Here is a 22,051-nt window from a genome sequence, read left to right as displayed (position 1 = left end):
GAGGTTGGATAAAGAGTCATGTGGATGGTGTAGTTTTGTTAGGACTCCCTGTTCTGAGACCTTCTCCCACTCTAGTGTGACAGGAGTTTCATTGTATCTCTTTGCATTGCATTGGATTACAATTAAATTTAATCCCTAAACATTTATTATGTCCCTGCTACATTCAGAGCACAGTTTTTAAGTTAACACTGTCCCTTCAGGCTCTTGTTGAAAATGTATATTATTGTTATCTGTGTTGATGTCTCCTCCACCATTAGACCAGGAATTCCTTAAGGACAGGGCCCATGTATTATCTGAACTTTGTCAATTCCACAGCGCCTAAAACAGTGCCCTACATTTAAATTTTTTTTTTAATATTTTTTTCCAATTACATGTGAAAGCAATTTTTAACTTTGTTTTTTAAAAAATTTGAGTTTCAAATTCTCTTTCCCTACCTCAGTCTCTCCTCCCTGAGAGAGCAAACAATTTGATATAGATTATACATATGCAGTCATGCAAAACAAAGTTCCACATTAATCATGCTGTGAAAGAAAACACAGACAAAAAAAAGTAAAAATTGTATGTTTCAATCTGCATTCAGATGCTTAGAGGTGGATAGCATTTTTCATTGTAAGTCCTTTGGAACTGTCTTGGCTCTTTTTATTGCTGAGAATAGCTGAATCATTCACAGTTCCTCATTGTATAATATCGCTGTTACTGTGTAAAATGTTCTGCTCATTTCACTTGGCATCAGTTCATGTATATCTTTCTAGGCTTTTCTGAAAGCATCCTGCTTGTCATCTTATTGCACAACTGAATTGTCACAATCATATAACAAAAGCTCTGCAAATTTGTAATTGTAATTGTTGTAATTAATTAGCAGGCAAATACTTAGGGAAGATGAACTGTCATCCCTAATTAAGTCACTAACTAATTCACACAAATGAGTTTATCATGGAATCTAGGAATATTGGGAGCTGGAAGGAATTTCAAAAGTCATGTAGTCCAATGTCTTACCCAAATCACAAATTCCCTCTACAAATCCTTGAAAAGTAGTCATTCATACTTTGCCTGAATCCTTTGGTGGCAGAGACCCTACTGTTTCCCTGGATAGCCTATTCCACTTTTGGATGGCTCTGCCTGCTAGTAAATTTTTCTTTATATTTAGCGTAAGTCTTCCTCCCTGGGCTTTCCACTACTGGTTCTGTTTTCTGGAGTTACAGGGAACAAGTCTAATCTTGCTTTTAGTTGTTTGATATTCAGGAACTTTAAAACATGCTCCACCAAAAAAAGTCTCCAAAGTTCAATGTTTTTGGTTCTTTCTTCATATAACATAGTTTCATATCTCCTAGCCATCTTGATTGCATTCCTCTGACTGCTCTCTCCCTTGCCCCTCTCTCTCTCTTTCTCTCTCTGAACATGTGGAATCCAGAACTGAGCTGCATAGATAGTCTTACTCTATCCACTGGTACCACCATCTCACTCATCTTAGCCGCTAAGTATTTATTCACATTGCCTAAAATTGCACTAATTTTTGGTGCCTGTGGAACAACACAATCGACTTGTACTGTCCTTCTTCTTTGGATGACAGAAGGAGCCTGCCAACAGAAGAGGGCCATAATTCTCAGCAGAAGAAACTGGGTCATGGACCATTGATCATAAAGTTTAGACCTAAAGCTGACATTGGAGATCATCTAGTCCAATAACTGTAATTTTCAGATGAGGAAACTGAGGAGGTAGAGTTATCTAAGGCACACAGGTAGAGGAGCTACAAATTGGAAGATGGTACTGATAAGAAAGGTAGTGCTCTCCAAGACAAATTTTGGCTTACTTGACAATTTGGTATCCAGCCAAGTTGGCCCTGGATATTTCTTTCAAAGTTTCCTATTTGAGATAAGAAGTATCTGTCTTAAACATTTTCAGAGAATTTGTTTTGGCCTTGGATTTGACACTTTGTCTCTTGGCTTCCTGAAAAAGAACAAATCTCTGAGCTCATCCACATTGGCAGATTAAACCCCAAGAAGCCAAATCCCATATTTATCTTTCCAAATAAGCAGCCAGTGACCTCTGCTTGGTGGTCAGGGATTCAGCTTCTTGAAGGGTAGCAAGCACAGAAGGCAAGCTGCTTTGATCCATTAGACAGACCCTGTCTGCCTTTGACTAAGGACTCCAACAACAAAGCTAGCCTTGTCTTCGTCAGCCCTAGAGATTTCCCTATGGCTGAGGAGCAATTCGTTAGCTGGAAAGATGACCTTGATGTCTATACAAAGGTGAGGGCACTTTAACTTGATTTGCTTGGCTGTGGGGAACTGGATTGTGAACAGAGAAGATAGATGGTACTGCTCCAGACAGTGCTTGCTTGGGCCTTGATTAGTTAGAGAGAAACAGTAACAGAAACTTAGAGCTAGGTGGAACCTTAAGATACAGACCATAGAATGGGTTTTTAAAAAATAGATTTTTATTGATATCTTTTGATTTTTATATCACTTAGATTTCTTCCTGTATCCTCCAGTTCCTTCCTCCAAAAACTCTTCCTCCTAACTCTTCTGACCAAAAAAAAAAAATTAAGAAGATCGGATATTGTATGCAATATCCATGCCCATGGACCCTATTTCTGCAAAGGAAGGGGAATGGAATGGGGAAGGCATATTCTACTATCTCTTCTTGGGGACCAAGTTTGTTCTTTGTAATTTTATGGCACTCATCACTTAATGAACATCTTGTGTGATCATTGTGTATATATAGTGTTTTCCTGGTTATGCTTACTTCATTTTGCATCAGTTCACCTTCATGCTTCTCTGTATTCATTGTGTTTGTCATTTCTTACTGCACAGTAATATTCTCTTATATTCACATACTGTAATTTGGTTAGCCATTCCCCCAATCAATGGGCATCTACATTGTTTTCAGTAAAAGTAAAAAAAAAAGATAGTCTCCAGGTTAAACGTTTTGAGTTCCTTCCTCATATAATATAGTTTCAAACCAAATGTTAATGTGAGAAAAGAGAAGAAATGTTAATATGAGAAGAGAGAGAGAACACTGGAGAACACTGACTATTGAAAGGTAAGGTGTGAGATGCATCAGCAGTTTTCTTGCCCAACACTCTCACTTTGCAGAAGGAGAAAGACGTTCAATCATTTTCTTGGGGTTCTTAGTTTCACCTTATTTTAAAAGCGTAACTCTGTCTATGAAAATAAAGCTGACAAGATATCTTTAGTGGATAGGAACCTTATGTTAATGCTTACTAAATAATATCTAATGTAGTTCCAGGCACATAGTAGGCACTCAATAAATATTTATCAATTGATTATGACAGGTAAATATGTCTCAAACTGTAGCTCTCCAGTGCAGAGTGGACCCTTAATGCATGCTAGTTAAATAAATGAATGGGTGGGGATGGATAAAAAAGCATTTATTAAGGGTTTACCCTGTTTCATGTATTGTGCTAAGTATTGGAGATACAAGTACAAACATAAGACAATCCCTGGGAATACTTACAATTGCAGAGGTGAGGAAGGAATATTTTGGCTTGCAAAGTTATAAGGAATGAATATTCATTTGTATTGTTTTAAGGTTTACAAAGTGCTTTCCTCACAACAACCCTATGAACTAGATGGTATATCATTATCCCATTTTACACAGGGAGAAACTGAGGCTCTTGAAGAAATAGGAGTCAGTAGTAGCAATTAATGTTTACAAAATGCTTCTAAGTACGTGAATGGTTTCTAATGTGATCTCTTTTGGTCTAGACCAAAGTCTTGTGAGATAGGTAAAATGAATATTATTATTCCCACCTTCCAAAGCAGAAGAATGAAGGGATAAAGTGGATGACTATTCTTTCTATAACACTTTGAGCTTTATAAATCACTATATATCTATATCTATCTATCTATACTCCACACCGCTTTCCCCTACTTCATGCAGTATACAACTCTTTTATGAGAGCCTACAGTAAATGAGTACATGAGGATACATTCTGAAACTCCTACCTTTCCTAGATTCAGACCAGGAGAACTGATCCAAATTCAGTGCTAACTTTGGTTCTGAGTGATCAGGATTACCTTGACCTTCATGTCTCTCCTGATGACTATTGGCAGAGTTACACAGAGTAGGTGCTTAATAAATGTTTACTGACTAATTGCCATGGGGAATTTCCTGGGAGGAAACTCCCTCTCCTAAGGAGAGTAACACATAGTGGCAAGAGACTTCAACAATTCTTTCTTGGTTTTGAAAAAATATAACAAAGGGGAAAAAGTAGAATTGAACAAATTGCTGAGGAAACTAAAGCTACAAATTTATGTCATTTCTTATTGCACAACTGAATTGTCACAATCATATAACAAAAGCTCTGCAAATTGGTAATTGTAATTGTTGTAGAGTTATCTAAGGCACACAGGTAGAGGAGCCTGCCAACAGAAGAGGGCCATAATTCTCAGCAGAAGAAACTGGGTCATGGACCATTGATCATAAAGTTTAGACCTAAAGCTGACATTAGAGATCATCTAGTCCAATAAATGTAATTTACAGATGAGGAAACTGAGGAGGTAGAGTTATCTAAGACACACAGGTAGAGGAGCTACAAATTGGAAGATGGTATTGATAAGAATTCTGTCTCTATCCAGATAAGAAAGTAGTTTTCCTACACCATAGGTCTGAACACATCACTCTCATTCTCAGTAAATGATGATAGTTTCCTATTACCTCTAGGATCAAATAGGAATGCTTGCGATTCATTTAAAGTCCTTCACAACCTGGCTCCATCCTACTTTTCTAGGTTTATCAGTATTGTTTGTCTTTAGGAATTCTTTAGGCCAGAACTGGACAGATGGGTCTTCTGGATTTTCCTTAAAGTGTCATGTTCCCTTCTCCATGCCTTGTCACATTCACAGGAAGCCTATGAATATGTAGGTGCATACTGGACCTTTCTTTGTCTCTGACTTCCCTGGGGGAGGATATGCCAACCAGTTAGCCCTTTTCTTCCCAACAAGAGGTTGTATTATATAGAAAGGGAGAAAATGGAAAACATTTTGAAACATTTGTTCCTTCGTTAGGAATTTGAACTGGTCTTTTCTCCATAAAATGTATAAAACTTTGATGCCCTGGGATTATTATCTTTTCTTTCCAAATAACACTCTAGTAAGTGAATTTTTGAGCAAAAAAAGATACTGAAAATCTTATTCCTTGGACAGAATCCAACCAGAAAGATGTCGACTGTTGTGCAGTCTCTTGTGCTATTTGATGAAGTTTTTCTGCATACCAAGAAAAGACAACAAAAGAGCATTTGTGCTCTTGTCTCCCCTGAAATCCATCCATTATGCATGCTCACTTACAGGTCTCTTTATGCCCCAGTTGATTTTCCTCTATGCTGGAAACTCTAGACTTGACTCCTGAGTCACTACTCCAAACTTGGAGGCAGGAAATCTATATTTTATTTCCAGATCTGTCATTAATTTTGGTGGGTGACTTGAGCCTCAGTTTCTACATCTGTAAAATAACAAAGTTGGGTAAGCTGATCTTCAAGGTCCTATACCATCTCTAAGACTCAGGGATAGTCTCCTTATTGAAATAAACTTGGATTTATACCCCAGAAATTCTGCCTATTATAAGTGTGATGGAATGCAAGAAGCAACTGGATTTAGAAGGAATAAATTCAAAACCAAACAGAGCAAAACATTTAATGGGTGCTTATTATGTGCAAGGCATCATGGGAAGAGCGAGGGATATAGATTGTTGTTGGTGGTCCTTTGTTTCTGAAGAGGACCAATGAATGACATCATGGGTGATGTCTTGACTTTCTTGTGAATAGGATTTAAGTGAGGAAGAGTTGAGCAATAGATAATTCCAGCCCCCAAGAAGCTGACACTTTGATAGGGGAGTGTGTTAAAATTGTATCTAAATAACATTACCAGGAAGTAAGATTGCAAAAGGAAACCTGGACATCATGGGTAGACCATCCCAAAGATCAGAGGAGCATAATTTGTGAATTGTATCATATATTAACCCAAAATAACACCCTGGTAACATGTGCAAAATCAAGGAAGCCATCTAGGCTCTGTTCTCAGGGCCTCTTGGTCCTATGCTATGTAAATTTCAGATAAATTCTAGATATCCTCAATAAAACCAGTGGAACAATAAACGTTACTGATAGCTTTGAGATGACAGATATGTTAACTTTAAATGACAACTTTGAGATGATTTGTATGTGTTAGTGAACTAACCCCAAGGAGGCACAGAGAAAAATTAGTGTGCTCTCTGATAAAAACTCTATAAAAATGAGACCCCCTGAGCATGTTTTCATTTTCATCTGGGTTCATGCTGTCCAGTGCTCCCAATTCTAATCCACGGTTCAAGGAGGGCACGGTTCCTTCCTTATTCTCTTCTGAACACTGCCTGCCTTCCTTCACCCCTGTCCCTATCCCCATACCACCTGCCTCTGTACCCCGCCCTCCCCACTTGTCTTTGTACCTTCTGTGCCTATTTACCTTGCCCGCTCAGTGCCTTTAGTATGATTGCAGCCTCACTTCCTGCTGCCAGTGAGTACCCAAAGAACTGAGTGTCCCTGTTCCTTTTCATAGTTCCATAAATTAATTATAAATTCAGGGAGAAGAGGGAGGGGGAAGAGGAAAAAGCTTTTCTTAAGCACCTACTATGATCCAGGCACCATTCTAAGTGCTTTAAAATGTTATCTCATTCATCTCTGGCTAGGGAGGGGACATGAGAGATCATCTAGTCTAACCCACTCATTTTACAAAGAAGGAAACTGAGGACCAGGGAAGTCACACAAGTAACTCATGTCAAAGCCAGAACTGGATTCTAGGTCCTCTGATCCAAATAAAATGTTCCATTCCTCTGCCTCTTATATATCACTTTGTGATTTATTAAATGCATTACTTACACAGAGCAAATATCTCATTGGACAGATAAGGAAACTGAATTTTTGAGGGGCTTAATTACTTGTCTTTACAGCTGCACAGATCATGGGAATTTAAATTTCAAGTACTGTATCTGGTCTGCTAGACCACGGAAAGTACTCTATCTCATTAAGCTAGAAGATCTGAGTTCAAGTCCCCTCCCTAGTGCTTATTGGTTGAGTGACTTTCGGCAAGTCACTTCAACTCTTTGAGGCTCAATTCCCTGACCTGTAAAATAAAAATACTTCACATTACCCATTTTATGAGGTTGTTGTGATGAAAGTGCTTTGTAAGTCAAATTTGCAAATAGTGAAAAGCTAAAAGACTAGCTAGCCTGGGGTCCTAAAAGATGTGAAATAATTAAACAATGAGTTTTTGTTTTTATTTTGCTTTGTTTCATCTGGAACTGTGATTGCAACTCTATGTGGGAAGTTCTTGGTAAAGAAACTCTTCATGGATGCAGATCCTAGAATCATCAGGATCTTCCACCTCCTTCCCCCAATTTATCTTCTTACAGAGTTGCCTGAGGGCACTGAGAGGTTAAGTGACTTGCCTGTAGTCACACAGTCATTATGTGTCAGAGAACAGACCCTAGCTCTTGACATCCATGTTTTCCTAACTCCAAAGCTAGCCTTCTTTCCACTACAGCTAGGTTACCTTTCAGGATCAAATGATAGGATCAAAGATTCTGAGCTTCAAGGTACCTCTGAGGTGATCTAATCTAACTTCTTAGAGTCTAGAAAACTGAAGCACAGCAAAGGTAAGATACTTGTCCAGGGTAGCAGAGGTAACAGGTGGCAGATTTTAACCCAGGTCTTCCAACTCAAAATCCAGTGAAACCAGTAAACTTGGAGTTCCAAAAATCAACTCTATAACATACAGTATAGGATGAGGGTGACTTGATTAGATAATTGTGTGAAAAAGAATTGAGGTTTTTGGTGAATTGCAAGCTCAGCATGAGTTAACAATGTGATGACCTGGGCAAAAAAGCTAATGTGATCTTAGATTACATTGAGGCATACTATCTAGAACAAGAAATGTGGTCAACTTTGCTGTACTTTTAATGATTAGATCAAATTTGGAATATCTTGTACTGTTCTGGGTGTCACATTTTAGGAACGTTATTGGCAGGAGTGTACTGGAGTCAGGCTTTTGAGAGCCAATTGTTAAATTTTCAGTGTGAGATTTTATACCTTGGAAATTAGCAAATGCTCTGATTCAGGGTTTCATTTATCGTTCTGTTGATGATCTAGACTTAAGGCAAGGATGGAGAAAATGCTACTATGGCAGATTAAACTTTAACATGTGTCATGTGTACAGTTTCTCCCCCCACCCCAAGTTGGTTGTTAAACATTTGTAAGACACCTCCCTACTGTACAATGACATAATAGAATGTTTCTAGAGGAAGACAGCCAGGGTGGCCTATAAGTATGGGTTAAGTGAATTAAGGATGTTTAATCTGGAGCAGAGAAGATTTAAGGGGCAAAGGATAACTGTCTTCAAGTATTCTAAAGGATGTCATACCAGAGAGGGATTAGATTTGTTCTGCCTGGCCCCAAAGGGCAGAAGTAGCAGCAAGAGGGAGGAAATTTCAGAAAGGCAAATTTTAACTTGTGTGGAATTGTGTGAATGCTTACCTCTTGGAGGGAGAGATATTTGCTACCTATTTTGTCTTTAATTTTCTATGTACATGTTACTTCCCTTGCCAAAAAACCAACCAAAGGAAGAAACAAACAAAAAAATCCCAAACTCCATGAGGTGGGGATTGTTTTGGTTTGAGTCTTTGCATCCTGAGTATTGTTACTTTACTCTAGAAGCTTACATACTACTGGGGAGAAGGAATATGCATACAGAAAAGTATACACAAGGTAATTATTTTGGTGGGAGAGGGGAAGTATTAGCGGCTGAGAGAAATATCACTTGAAGCTCTCTGGACCTCAGTTTCCTCACCTGTAATAGGAAGGGGATACTAACAGATTCTATGATTTTTATCTAGGAGGGACTTAAGAGAACATTAGTCCAACAGCACATAGCACAGTGCTTTGAACTTAGTAGGACTGACCCTCTGACTTGTCTCACTATATCATCTTGTCCTTTCAAGGTTCCCATTAGCCCTAAATCCTATGGACTGAGTTAATTATGACCTCTGGAAGTACTGTGCTGTTCATTCTGACAATATTCACTATGTAAGTGGAAAAATAAAAGTTTATCAGCACATCATAGCTCCTACCCATGTCTCTTAACAAAAAAAATAAGGATGTGTGTTCTGAAAAAGAAAGCTTTGTGGTTATGAAATGTTTTTAATATATGTATGTGTGTATATATGTATATGTATATATAGATGCATATATACCCAGGAATACACACTGTATGATTACTGTATGTATATGCACATTCATACACATATATACACATATAGCAATCATATGGTCTAGTATTATATATAGATACATGTAGTACATGTGTATGTATATGTACATGCCATACCTATACATGTGTATATGTATCTATAACATGTATATCTACAACATGTGTGTCTGTCTACCTATGTTATCTCATTTTCTGTAACAGCTATAAGAGAATTTCTCAGGACTTCTTCTCAGATCCCTTTGTGCTGTGGGTGCTCTCTTTCAATTACTTAGGTCGCTCTGTTTAACCTTTCCTAAGTACTTAATCATTTTCTAAACCTGAGGCATCTGTGGTTTAGAAATAGCCTTAGCTTTGTCTGTGCCACTTAATAGCTGTTTGACCTTCTGTAAATGGTTTCATCTCTCGAAATTGCAGTTTCCTAATAGTGTGTCACGCTTGAAGTTGGGAGGATGCGGGTGCAAATCTTTACTCATTTTCTTTTTTTTAACCACGTGAAAGATCGTTTTATTTCCAATGAAGTGCCTATAATCTTCAAATTTAAAAACCAAGTTCTTTCATTCAACTTATGTTTATTAAGTGCCTGTAATGTACAAATCTCCATGAGAGAGGAAGAGATTATAAGACACAGTCCTTGAATTCCACTGATGTTTTAGCCCATCCACTCCAGCCTTTCATCTGGGATCCTGCTTGGCTTTACTCATTGATGGGCTAACGTGGCTTAGCCTAGGGGAAAGAGACCTTGAACTGAAGTCAGAAGATTATTTAGAGCCCCAATTCAGAAAGTTACTAGCTATGTGATTGTGGACAAGTTATTAACCACTATTTACTTGTCTGTAAAATAGCCTCAGACATTTCCTAGCTGTGAGCCCAGTCAAGTTATTTAAATCAACATGTATTATTAAGTACCTCAGTTTCCTTATTTGTAAAGTGGGGATAATAATAGCTATAACACTTATTTCATAGCTGTTGTAAGGTTCACATGAGATAACATAGATAAAGGTCTTATGATCATTATAAAAATAGGAATTATGTTTTCAAATCTATAAAATAAGAGCAATAATACTGGCACCATTTAGTTCACAGACTTATTACAGGAATCCAATGAGGTTATACATGGGAAGGGTTTTGTAAACTGTGTGGAGGAAGGGCAGTAGTGCTGTGGTGGCTGGAGAGTTGTCCAGATTAAGGGGGATCTGGTGTTCAAGCCCCACTTTTGACCCTTGGCATGATAACTAACCTCTCAGTACCTAGCAACTGGGGTAGCTAGGTGGTATAGTAGATAGAACGCTGGGTTTGGAGGAAGGCTTGAGTCCAAAACTGGCCTTACATATTTCCCGGCTGTGTGACCATGGGCAAGTCATTTAACCCTGTTTACCTCAGTTTCCTCATCTGTAAAATGAGCTGGAGAAGGAAATGGCAAAACACTCCAGTATCTTTGCCAAGAAAACACCAAATGGAATCAGGAAAAGTTGGAGATGACAAACGGCTGAACACCACCATCCTAGGAAACACTCAAAGACTACATCTGGAAGAGCTTCAGCTACTCTGCTCTGCTAGAGGGAGCATCTTATAGACAAATGATATCACTAGTCCCAAAGAATTTAAATTATCCAGGTTTATACAAAAGTCAGGTTTTATTATGACTTATACAGTTATGTGTGTCCCTGACACACTTTTGGCAGCAGACTACAAGCTCCGTGAGGGCAGGAAAGTGGGATGGCAAAGGAATAAGCATTTGTATATTGCCTATGATGTGCCTGGTACTGTGCTGAACACTTTAAAACATTACCTCATCTGAGCCTTACAATAACCCTGGGATAGAGATACTATTATTATCCCCATTTTACAGTTGAGGAGACTGAGGCAAATAAAGGTTAAGTGACTTGCCCAGGTCATGCTGCTAGTAAACATTTAAGACTGGATCTGAACTTGGGTCTTCCTGACTTCTAGACTCTATCCACTTCTTCACCTAACAGTGACAGTGCAGTTTTAATAATGACAGCACCTCCCACACAGAAAGCACTTTAATAAACATTGGATTGAGTTGACTGTATCTGAGTTACAAACAAAATGCAGCTGGTAGATTTTTGTTGTGGCTGTTTAGTCATTTCAGTAGTGTCTGACTCCTCATGACCCTATCTGTGGTTTTCTTGGCAAAAATACTGGAGCGGTTTGCCATTTCCTTCTCCAGTTCATTTTACATTTGAGGAAATTGAGACAAACAGGGTTAAGTGACTAGCCCAGGGTCATACAACTAGTAATTGTCTGAGGCTGGATCTGAAGGATGAGTCTTCCTTACTCCAGGCCTGGAGCTCCATCCAATGTGCCACCTAGCTGCCTCTCTTGGTAGATAGTATCCTTATTTTCTAGTTGGAACCACAGAACTATGGGTTTTAAAGTGAACTGCCCTGAATTCACAAAGCTGGTGGACTGGGGAAAGACTTCTGTCATGTCTTTAAAAGTCCTGCTACATTCATAAGATTATCAAAAGAAAATCATCAATTTGCAGTTCTCTACTCATCACCTAAGAAAGGCAGAGCTTTCCAAGAAAGCAGCAATATAGAAACTGAAAGAGAATTTCATGGGACTTTGTGAGTCTTGGATTTTCACCTCTAATGGGCGCAATATACAACTGCGTTTTTCTTACAAAGGGCACTTTGTAGCACCGGGTACCAGGAAACACTGAGTGAATCATCTGGTCCCCTCCCAGCTGACTAAGTCTGCATCTATGTTCACAAGCTCTTGTCAGGGGTCTGCACAGAGCCCAGTCACCACTGTCAATGTTCCTATGGCAGAGAGCCTGGAGAATTCTATGTGTCCTATCCACTGGAAAGGGTATTGTTTTTCAACTGTAAATCACTTTGACAGTTCAAAATACAAGCAGTTCTTCCTTTTATACAGTGGGAGCTTGTAGGATTTACAGCTGGAAGGGGCCTTTAGGTCATTTAGTCCAACCCACTTATTATACAAATGGGGAAATTGAGGCCCATTTATATAGCGCTTTAAGGTTTGCTAAGTGTTTTACAAATATTGTCTCATTTGAACCTCACTACAACCCTGGGAAGTAGGTACTATTATTATCCCTATTTTACAAGTAGGGAAACTGAGGTAGATAGAGGTCTTAGGGTCACACAGCTATTAAGTGTCTGATATTCTGGTCATAGTGACTTCAGGCCCAGATCTCAATCTACTGCGTCATCTAGCTGCTTCTAGGTAGGGTTTTATCTTCAATTAGATTCTTGAAGTCATCCTGCCTAGATGGTCACTCCTTGATCTAGGCAAAATCAGGGGGTGGGGGGGAGAGGGGGGTTGAAATCTACTTTGATGTCCTCCAACCTCCCCTCAGCCCTTACCCCCAAGTGCTCCTTGTCCTCACTGGGAATATAGGTTTTAAATTTGCAGGGGACCTTGTTCCATAAGCACAGAGTCCTTAGAGATTATCTACTCATAGCTTCATTGGGTCCTGCATTTAGGGCCAGAATGCACATTAGAGGTCAGCTAGCCCAACTCTCTCATTTTACAGTTGAGTAGTATTGTACGTACACACAGAAGAGGACAGAATTTTAAAAACCACTAAAACCCTCTGCGGGGCAGTAATAGTGGGATGACCATAGATTTAGACCTAGACCTTAGAATTCAGAATGGCAGAATGGGATTCAAACCTAGGTCTTCCTATTCCAAAGGTAATGTTCCTTTCCACCTTATCATGCTACTGCCTTCTGACTGCCCAGTGGTACCCATTATGGCTTTTCCCTTGGATCTACCATTTCCTGCTTAGCATCAAACCCCTATCAAAAGTTACCTGTTCTGTGTACTACTCATTCACAATCCTTCCATTTGCTAATTATCTCTTGGGAGTCTCAGAAATAAATTTAGAATAAGCTGTTGGTAGCTAATAATATCTACTGCTAGGTATTACAGTAGAAAGAACAGCAAGCCTGGGGTCAAGTACACCTGAGTTCAAATCCAGCCTCAGATACCTCCTACCTGTGTGACCCTGGGCAAGTCACTTAACCCTGTTTGCCTCAGTTTCCTCATCTGTAAAATGAGCTGGAGAAGGAAATGGCAAACCACTCCAGTATCTTTGCCAAGAAAACCTTAAATGGGGTCACAAAAAGTCAGATACAACTGAAGTAGCAAAAAGCCAGTAATAATGTGTTATCTTGCACAACGGTATCTTATATTAACTAGAAACTCTGGGAAGCCCAAAGCCTAAATGCCCAAAGTCTAAAGAAGAAGTCTTTATGAAGGATGGATGAGGTTCTAGGAACTGTGTATACATGTGTAAGAAGATACAAAAACATTTTAAGTCCCAGTCTTTCAGGAGCTCACTTATCCTACAATATAGCAGGAGAGTAAAAAGATTTTCCCAGTGCCCAACAGTGTGGAAATAAGTGCAATCTGGATGGTGCCATGTCAAAATAGACAATATGAAGAAAAGGGAGATCAAGGGAATGGAATATATTTCCAGAGGATAGAACTAAGGCCATTGGGTAAAGTTTATGAAGAAGCAGATTTCAACTTAATTTAAGAAAATGCTTCTTTACAACTAAAGGTATTCCAAAAGTGCTCAAAAGTTCACGGATGGCATAGAAGGGAGGTCCCAGATGGAACAAGGGAATGCACTCTTTTCTCACTGTGAAAAGCAGTGTTATACAGTAGACAGGGAAGTCTGGAAAACCTAGGCTCAAATGCCCCCTTGTAAAGACACAAGATCTCTTTTGCCCTGATTATGCCAAATGTAGGAGAATCCTGAGATACTGAAGGATGGACCTATGTCAGCTTGGTTATTAATAAATTTTATTAGGGTAAATTGAGGGAGTTGACTTACAGGAGGCCAGTCCTGGGCAGCAGCAGGACTGAGTAAAACGGATCACTGTGCCATCCTTAGAACAAAGAGGATGGGCTAGGGATGGCCCAGAGTCACACTGGTGTTGATGCTTGTCCTTTGGGTCTTGACTTTCTAGTAAATTGGATTTAATTGAGGTAGAGCAGTGCAAAGTCATCAGCTTCATGCTCTCCTCCAGAGTCAATGGAGTCCAGGGGCAAGACAAAAGTTAAGACTAATAGTGATGACCCAGGATGCAGTGGCCTTTTTAAATTACTATTTTTCCCAGGTCTCAGTTGCTCTGATGGACCATTCAGTGATTCAGGGCTAGGTAAGAATTAAGACAAAAGATGGCCTAGTTTACTATCATGAAAGAATCAGTCTGGGGAGGAGAAGATCCTCAGATTTTATGGCCAGAACAGAAAACAATTGCTATTTCTACTCACTCTGAGCCACCAAAAACCCAAACAATGAGCAAGAGAGACTTGGGCTGGGACCTATTATTGGGCATTCCAGGAAAGCCAGAGTGACTTGGATTTAAAGGCTTAGTCAAGTAACTCTGTTTGAATCACAATTGACTTTCTGAAAGCCTGTTTTTTTCAGAGCTATATTTCAAGAAATCATTAATGAAAACTGCACAAGACAAAAAGTTCCTTGTTCCAGCTCCTTGAAAGAAAAAAAGATTAAATAGGAAAATTTTTATAAATCTAGCCACCAAACTCCAAGACATCTGTACAAAATATAATGGAGGATTGAATGCAAATGTTCCCATGAGATAGGTGGAGCTTCTTTTGCTGTTTACTTTTGTTCAAAGTAGTTTACATTAACTGTGAGATTGAGGTCATGTTTCCAGGCAATGGTTTTCACCATATTCTCCTTAGATACTTATTAGCTTATGTGAGCCAAGGCAAGATGGTTAGCTTCTTGTGCCTCAGTTTCCTAATCTGTAAAATAACTCAATGGCCTCCAAGCTCTCTTCCAGTTCTTTACCACTTGGAGTCTTGGACTTCCTTTAAAATTTACTTCAAAGGCTTCATGTCTTTCTGGTCTCTGAACTGTAATTTCCCATCCAAGGTTGTCTTGGGTTTGCTTTGTATGTGTTTCACGTAGCTCTATGTTGTCTCCCCCAAGACAATATAAGCTCCTTGAGGGAATTTTTCTTTTTTGTTTTTGTATTTCCCAGAATACAGCACAATGAATTTCTAGCCCAAAGTAGACCTTGAATAAGGGTTTGTTGCTAGATTCCTGTAGTCAATAGGATGTTGAAATAGATGATCTCTAAAATTCCTTCCAATAATTTTGAGGAGTCAAGAGGCCAGGGTCTGAGCTCTAGTTCTGCCACTCACTTGCTGCGAAACAAACCATGGGCCAGTCACTTCATTTCTCGTAGTTTCCTCCTCTGTAAAATGAGTGAATTGGACTAGATAGTCTCTTAAATATTCCCTCCTTAGCCAAAGGCAGGTAGGCAGTCGTGGATAGAGCCTAGAGTCAGAGATGCTCAAGTTCAAATTCAGCCTCAGACATTTACTAGCTGTCATTGAACCCTCTGTCTGCCTCAGTTTCTTCAACTGTAAAATGGAGATAATAAGAGCATCTTCATCTCAGGGGCTGTTGTGAGACTCAAATAAGTTATATTTGCAATGCACGCTGCGTAGCACATTGTAGGCATTTATACTCGTTTTCTTCCTTTCTGTGACTCTGTTTCCTCAACTATAAAAGGAGGGGTTTGACTAAATGACCTGTAAGGTCCCTTCCAACTCTAAACTTTTGATTTTTGTTCAAAAAAAGGGCAATACTTCAGCTGGGTCTTGAAGGCAGAGAACGAAAGGAGAGAAGACAGACTTCAGCATCTTCTCATTCTTATGGACCTTTCTTTCTCTAGGTGTTTAAGGGAAGTGGTGCTTCCTCTTAACAGATTACTGGGTTTTATGACCATTTCTTCACATTTTTTAGTTCGAGTTTCTAGGTGCATCTAAACTAAAAAACTAAACTGCTATGTTTTTTCCCCTATTAAAAAAATCCAAACAAAAACTAGGTGCCTGTACTGTGAACCCCTAGAACCTGCCTCTAATCAAGTAAGAGAGTGACTCTCACAATGAACAGGTCAGGAAAGAATCAAGTACCAGCTTTCAGGAGGCAGGAATTGAGAAGGAATTTGGTTAGCCAAAACCTTTTGGACAGCTATAAGGTGTGTAAGAAGATTGGAAACGCAGGAAGGCAGGTTATGAATGGTTCCAACACCAAATAGAGAATTTTATATTTGGTCCTGGTAGTGAACGACTGAGGAGGGGAATGACATGATTGGATCATTTAGGGAGAGCTTCTCGATAGCAGAGTGGAGGATGGACTGGAGTAGGGGAGAGAAATGGAGTTGAGAGATGAGACACTACAATAGTTCAGGGTAGTGGAAGTGTTGGAGGAGAGAAGGGATACCAATGGGAGAGATGTTACAAAGGTAAAACTGACAGGCCTTGGCAATAGATTGGATATGGGGATGAGAGAATGAGTCAAGGATGACACCCAGGCTAGGAGCCTAAGGCAGGAAGCCAGTTTGTCAGGCTGCAAGGTAGATAATATAAGTGGCCACCATTTTAGAACAAGGGAGGTATGAAATACCCAAGCAGCCACAAGAATATCTAGACTTATTTTGCTGGCTCCCTCTGTTACCACCCCATTTTGGCCTATGTGTCATCTGTTGTCAAACAAACACACCCTTTGGTAGGAGACCTGTGGTGATGGCATACACACATCTACTATATACACCTCCTGCAGGGGGATCCAGAAGTCCCTGTGGCCTTCAGGATGAATGGGACCAGACCTCATCTCTTTTTACTTATTACAGGGCCCCTTTCTTGTTTTCATCATTTACTGAGACCCTGAACAGCTATACAGAACTACTGGACAAAAAGGATGCAAATAAATGGAGTGGGGGAAAAGGGGACATAAGCTCTCCTTCGATGTTCATGTCAATCTTTGACAAATTCATTTAAATTCAGCAAGTATTTATTAAGTGCCTACTGCATGCAGAACACCATATTAACCATATAGGGAAATAGTTTACAGATCATAGTCTAGTAGGAGATAAGTCACAGATATTGATTATACATGTATATAATTAGAGAGATGCAAAAAACTATTATAAAATGGGCTCTGAGGGAAAATGGTTATTATCAACTAGAGAATTAGGGAAAGCTTCCTGGAGATGATATTTGTGATAAGGATGCACAGAAATTCAGTGAGTGAGTGAAGTAGGGAAGTGGAGGACAGGGAGAGAAGAGACTCCAAGATGAAAGAAGGAATAGTGTGATCAAAGACCAAGAGCTAAGAAAGCACAGGGAAGGTATTGGGGATGACATGTGATCTAGTCTGGTGGATATGGAGAGAAATAAATAGTATGAGATAAAGTTAGAACATCAGTATTAGGCCAGATTGTAGCTGGCCTTGGGTGCCAGATTAAGGAGTGTGAAATCTATGTGGCACGCAATATGGGGCCAAGAAAACTCTGAACTGCATGAGCAGACGCAGGAGGATGGATTGGAAGAGGGAACAGTGGGCACACACAGTCATGTTAGAAAGTTATTGCTAATAATTTTAGCAGATATTTAAATCTTGGTCTGAGTCTAGGCAAATCTGTGAAGCAAGCATTAAAGTCTATGTGGTTTGCATAGCCTGAAATTTTACTGCTTCTAGTTTCTTAGCAGTATCATCCCATTTACCCTTAAGGCATGGAGATCCAAAATCACATATATTGTTACATGTATTACCCACCTAAAGCCCCATTTTTACCTTCTTATCTTTGCACACAAAGCTCACTCATCCATATTCACTACACTTTCTGAAACTTTTCTTTTCTACCTGGATCTTTTAGGGCAGGTGTGGGAACCTTGAGGTCACATGTTGCCCTCTAGGTCTTCAAGTACACCCCTTTGACAGAATCTAAACTTCACAGAATAAATCCCCTTAAAAAAGGATTTATTCTGTAATACTTGGATTCAGAAGGCTGAATCCAAGGACCTAGAAGGTCACATGCAGCGTGGAGGTCACAGGCTCCCCTCCCCTGTAGGGTTTCAAGGTAGAAGCAACCTCAAAGATCACCCAGTCCAACTCTGTCATTTTATGGAAAAAGAAAATCATCTATTGTACAATAAACAGCAGAAAGCTACAGAACCAGGGATGCTTAGGCCTGGAGATGAGTACGTGATCTTAGGTTTCAAGTCTTTGGATTCAGAATGTCTGGGAGCGGGGGTGGGGGAAGTCTCATATCTACTACGTGACTGGCATGAGGGCTGATTTCTTTCCATTCCAGCCTATCACAAGACTCTTAAGAGTCTCCGAGAATGTCAGTTTCCTTATTTGTAAAGTGAAAGTGATAGTATCTGTACCCCCTCCACACAAGTGTGCTATTGTTGTCATTAACAAATAGAACTATCCAAAAGCAGAATAAGTGACTTGTTCATTTATGGAAAAGTGGGGAAAAGGGGAGAGGGAGGATGGAAGAAGTTTCTGCACTATGGAGATGATGAACAAGAGGCTGCCTGTTGGAAATGTTAGAGTAAGGATTCCTGTTCCTATATGGTTAGTTTAGATCACCTGGGAGGTCCCTTCCAGTTTGGAGTTCAGTTCATATGTATTATGCGCTGATAATGTGCTGGTGATGATGATGGTGCTGGGATGGACCTGTGATTTCACCGGTGGGTCAAGACTCCCTATGGGGTTGAAACCCACACTTTAAGTAGTGCTGAAGAGGTCTCCAGTGCAAAAGTTTTAAGAAGCCCTGGATAAGAGAATTCCTAGGTGAGGAAACTTTTGCCTATGGTCTCCCCCATTAGACTGTGAACTCCTTGAAAGTGGTATCTCTATCTCTTAGTTTAGTAGCTGGCACACAGTTGGCACTTAATAAATGTTTGTTAACTGCTCAGCATCTTCATTTCGATTTATAGTTGTAGAAAATTGCTAGAGCATGGAGAGGTTAAATAAATGGAATGTACAGCTAGTGTGTGCCAGAGACTAAATTTGAATGTGTCTCCTTGGCTTTAAGTCCACCTCTTGATCTACTGTCTACAACAATCACACAGGCTCTCCTTGATTCTAAATTATATAAGCACATATTTACCATGTGTAACAATGTGGCTCCCTACCTTTCCAATCTTCTTGGACATCTTATACCCCCCAGGTCCTCTGTCATCCTGGGACTCTGGTTGTCCTGTTGTTCCTCAAACAAGAAATTCCATCTCAAAACTTCTGGCATATATGTATGTGCACACACGTGTAACATACATACACACATATATAATTACTGGTGCCCATAGACAACACCCGAATTTAGCAGGTAAGACTCAGTTTACAAAGCTCCTAAACTCTTCCTCCAATTAATTGTGCAAGGATGGCTCATCTTTGGGTACTTTTCCAGTCATTCACACTCCTCCCCCTACACCTTCAGCCGGGATCTCCACCCACCCACCCAATATGCACCCCCCTCCCATTTCCCGCGCCCTACGCCCAAGATCCACCCCCTTTACACACTCGCACCATCAGCTTTACTCACTCACTCACCCCCTGGGATGGACAATCACGTTCCATCACACACACTCACACCCCACCACGTGTCCTGTCCCTTTCTCCGCCTCCCTGCCCGGAGGGATGCTGGCTGCCGAGCAGGGCTGGGGCCCCCGCCGGGGTATCACATGAGAGTGCCCGCCTTAGGCTAAGGGGAGGGGGCCTCCAGGAGCCCGCGGACGTGGATTGGCTGCGGCGGGGATGCCGGCCGGCCTCAGGGAACACACACCCTCCAGCGGCAGCCAATGGGAGGCGGGCAGAGCGCGGGCGCGTCAGAGGACGGCCGAGGGGCGGGCTCGGTTCTCAATGAGCCACATTGTTGCGCGAAACTCCATCTAGAGCGAGAGGAGCTCCCGAGCGCTGCGCCCCAGCCGCCGTGGCCGCGGGACTTGAAACCGAGCGGCAGCAGGAAGCAGCAGGGGGTCCGGACACGCGGAGAGCCCAGAGTCGGTCCCTCAATCTGTCCCATCCTGAGTTGCACCGTGCGACCCGCGGCTCCCGGAGTAACTCGTGCTTCCTACGGGCCAGTGCTGCGCTCGGCTTGAGCTCGGCTTGGGTCGAGATTATCGGGCGGCCGGCTTACTTATTACTGGAATAATTTATCCCATTCAACGAAAAGCGTTTTTGGGGAGGGTTGAGACGGCCAGATTCTAAATTTGTACCTCGCCCCCCCGTCCCCTTCCTCCGTGTGCTCCATCCTCTAAGCTGCCCCGAGCCCTCCTCTGATTTGAGGCGTCCCGAGGGCGGATTTTTGCCTCCGGTCCCGTTGCGGTTGAACGCGTGGGCCTCGCCCGCCTCCACGATCGGTCTCCACGCGCGGCCCCTTGCCGGTTGGACCCACGGCGCCCTCGCCTGCCCCCCACTTCTGTCCTAAAACAGGATCCGCCTAGCGCAGTCGGGAACAGCTGGAACATGATAGCCTCGCATCTGCTCGCTTACTTCTTCACGGAGCTCAACCATGACCAAGTACAGAAGGTGAGGCGAGGACCGGGGAGGGGGTCGCCCCCCACCCCCGGGTAGAAGAACACCTCTCCCTCTAATCATTCTCCCGCTCCGGGCCCGCCAGTGCCCGGGGGCCCGCCAGGTGGCAGCCCCTTTACTCTCGGTTGCCGGGGTTTTCCTAATCCGCTGCCCGCGGCTTGGGAGCGGGAGCCCAGTCCAGGACCCGTTGTACTCGGGGCAGCCGTCCAATTCCGGGGAGCTTGGCTTCTTCTTTCCCCCCACCCTGCCCCGGGGAGCCGGAAAAGACTTCTATCCTGCTGGGAAACTCCTCCGCCGAAGCCACGTCCGCTTGACGAAGTCCGGGGGTGTGCGCGCACTTGGGTGGATGGGAGGGAGCGCGCGTGTGTGAGTGTGGGTGTGTGTGTGTAGTGTGGGTGGACGTGTACGTGTACACGTACGAACGCAGCTGGAGTGAATTTTCCTGCCCCACGTTAGCCAAGAAAGGCACTTTTTTGGAGGGGCCATGCCTTTGCGCACGTGGTTTGGGAGCCCACGCTAGAGCTACGCGAGGGGCTCTGTAGGGGGAGGAAAAGCTCCGGGAGAGCCCAGCCCTTGTTGGGAATAGCTGGGGAACATCTGTGCCCGTCCCAGCCGGGACAGGTTGCTTTGGCGGCTGGGGTTTGCCCGTGCGTGTGGATTTGAGGGAAGGAAGCTTCTCTCTTCTAAGTTCCTACAAGCGCCTTGGGTATCTTTCTGCTCCCCAGTCCTAGCTGTTCCCCTCTACTCCACTGGGAGGGCTCTCAAACTTGGTATTCCCAGAGCATCATTGGAGTGCCCTGTACTTTATTTAAACTGTAGCTCAGTGCAAACAGGGATCCGCTCTCAGTTGGACTGTGTTGTCTCCTGTAGGCGCTGTTGGGTTAGGGATTGGGAACCCAAAGGAAAGAATTCCTCCTGCCCCTTCTGTGTGTTGGGAAAGCCTTACCCCATCTACCCGCACTCTCAGCTCATCATCATCCTTTTTGCTCTTTCTCATTGCACCTCTTTAAAGGTGGGGAGTGGGATGGCAGGACATAAAAGAAACTGCCTAGATTTAAGGTTAGTTTCCAAAAGTTTCTAGGGAAGGTTTTCACCTCAACCGCAGGATTTTTAGGGCCTTGTTAAAATACTTTCGGCCTTTTTGGCCCCTCTGTGGACAGTCTGGGTTTGCCCCAACTGTGGACCGGGCTAAAGATCTTTAGAATTGTCTCTGGACTCTTGTTTATAGAGTCTTGATGGATTTACGTGAAAAAAGCCCTTTTGCTAACCTCTGTTCTGGGCCTCTCCCCCACCGGGCCTGTGGGGTTGACATACCCGCTTCTCCCCCAGTTCAAGAATTTAAAATGTCTCTTGGTTTGGTGGCTGTAGTAGGAGGGAGTACTTTGTTTGGCCTTATCTTTCTCCAGAGCTTGGGGTTGGGGGTAGG

The 22,051-nt window shown here is 41.9% G+C and overlaps 1 protein-coding gene and 1 long non-coding RNA gene across 3 annotated transcripts in view; one reads left to right on the top strand and one right to left on the bottom strand.

Moving 5' to 3' along the window:
- Nucleotides 1-2,025: 2,025 nt before the first annotated feature.
- The window catches only part of HK2 (hexokinase 2), a 107,868-nt gene continuing 87,842 nt past the window's right edge, over nucleotides 2,026-22,051 (top strand). The window contains exon 1 of one of the 2 annotated variants that reach the window (XM_072635251.1): nucleotides 2,026-2,249. In XM_072635251.1, the coding sequence (XP_072491352.1) occupies nucleotides 2,196-2,249 (54 nt within the window). In that variant the 5' untranslated portion in view covers nucleotides 2,026-2,195. Of the gene's footprint in view, nucleotides 2,250-19,903; nucleotides 20,620-22,051 lie in introns of those variants that run through there. The other variant, XM_072635250.1, reaches the window with a different exon arrangement.
- Nucleotides 9,813-19,844, bottom strand: LOC140520865 (uncharacterized). Its single transcript, XR_011972680.1, has 3 exons — nucleotides 19,642-19,844; nucleotides 19,227-19,291; nucleotides 9,813-9,983 (listed from the first exon to the last, which is right to left on the bottom strand). It is a non-coding gene; the product is annotated as an uncharacterized lncRNA (long non-coding RNA).

The sequence above is a fragment of the Notamacropus eugenii genome, chromosome 1 (assembly GCF_028372415.1).
Source record: "Notamacropus eugenii isolate mMacEug1 chromosome 1, mMacEug1.pri_v2, whole genome shotgun sequence".
Classification (NCBI taxonomy): Eukaryota; Metazoa; Chordata; class Mammalia; order Diprotodontia; family Macropodidae; genus Notamacropus; species Notamacropus eugenii.
Note: the sequence above shows the minus strand (reverse complement) of the source record. Positions and strands in the feature narration are given on the sequence as shown.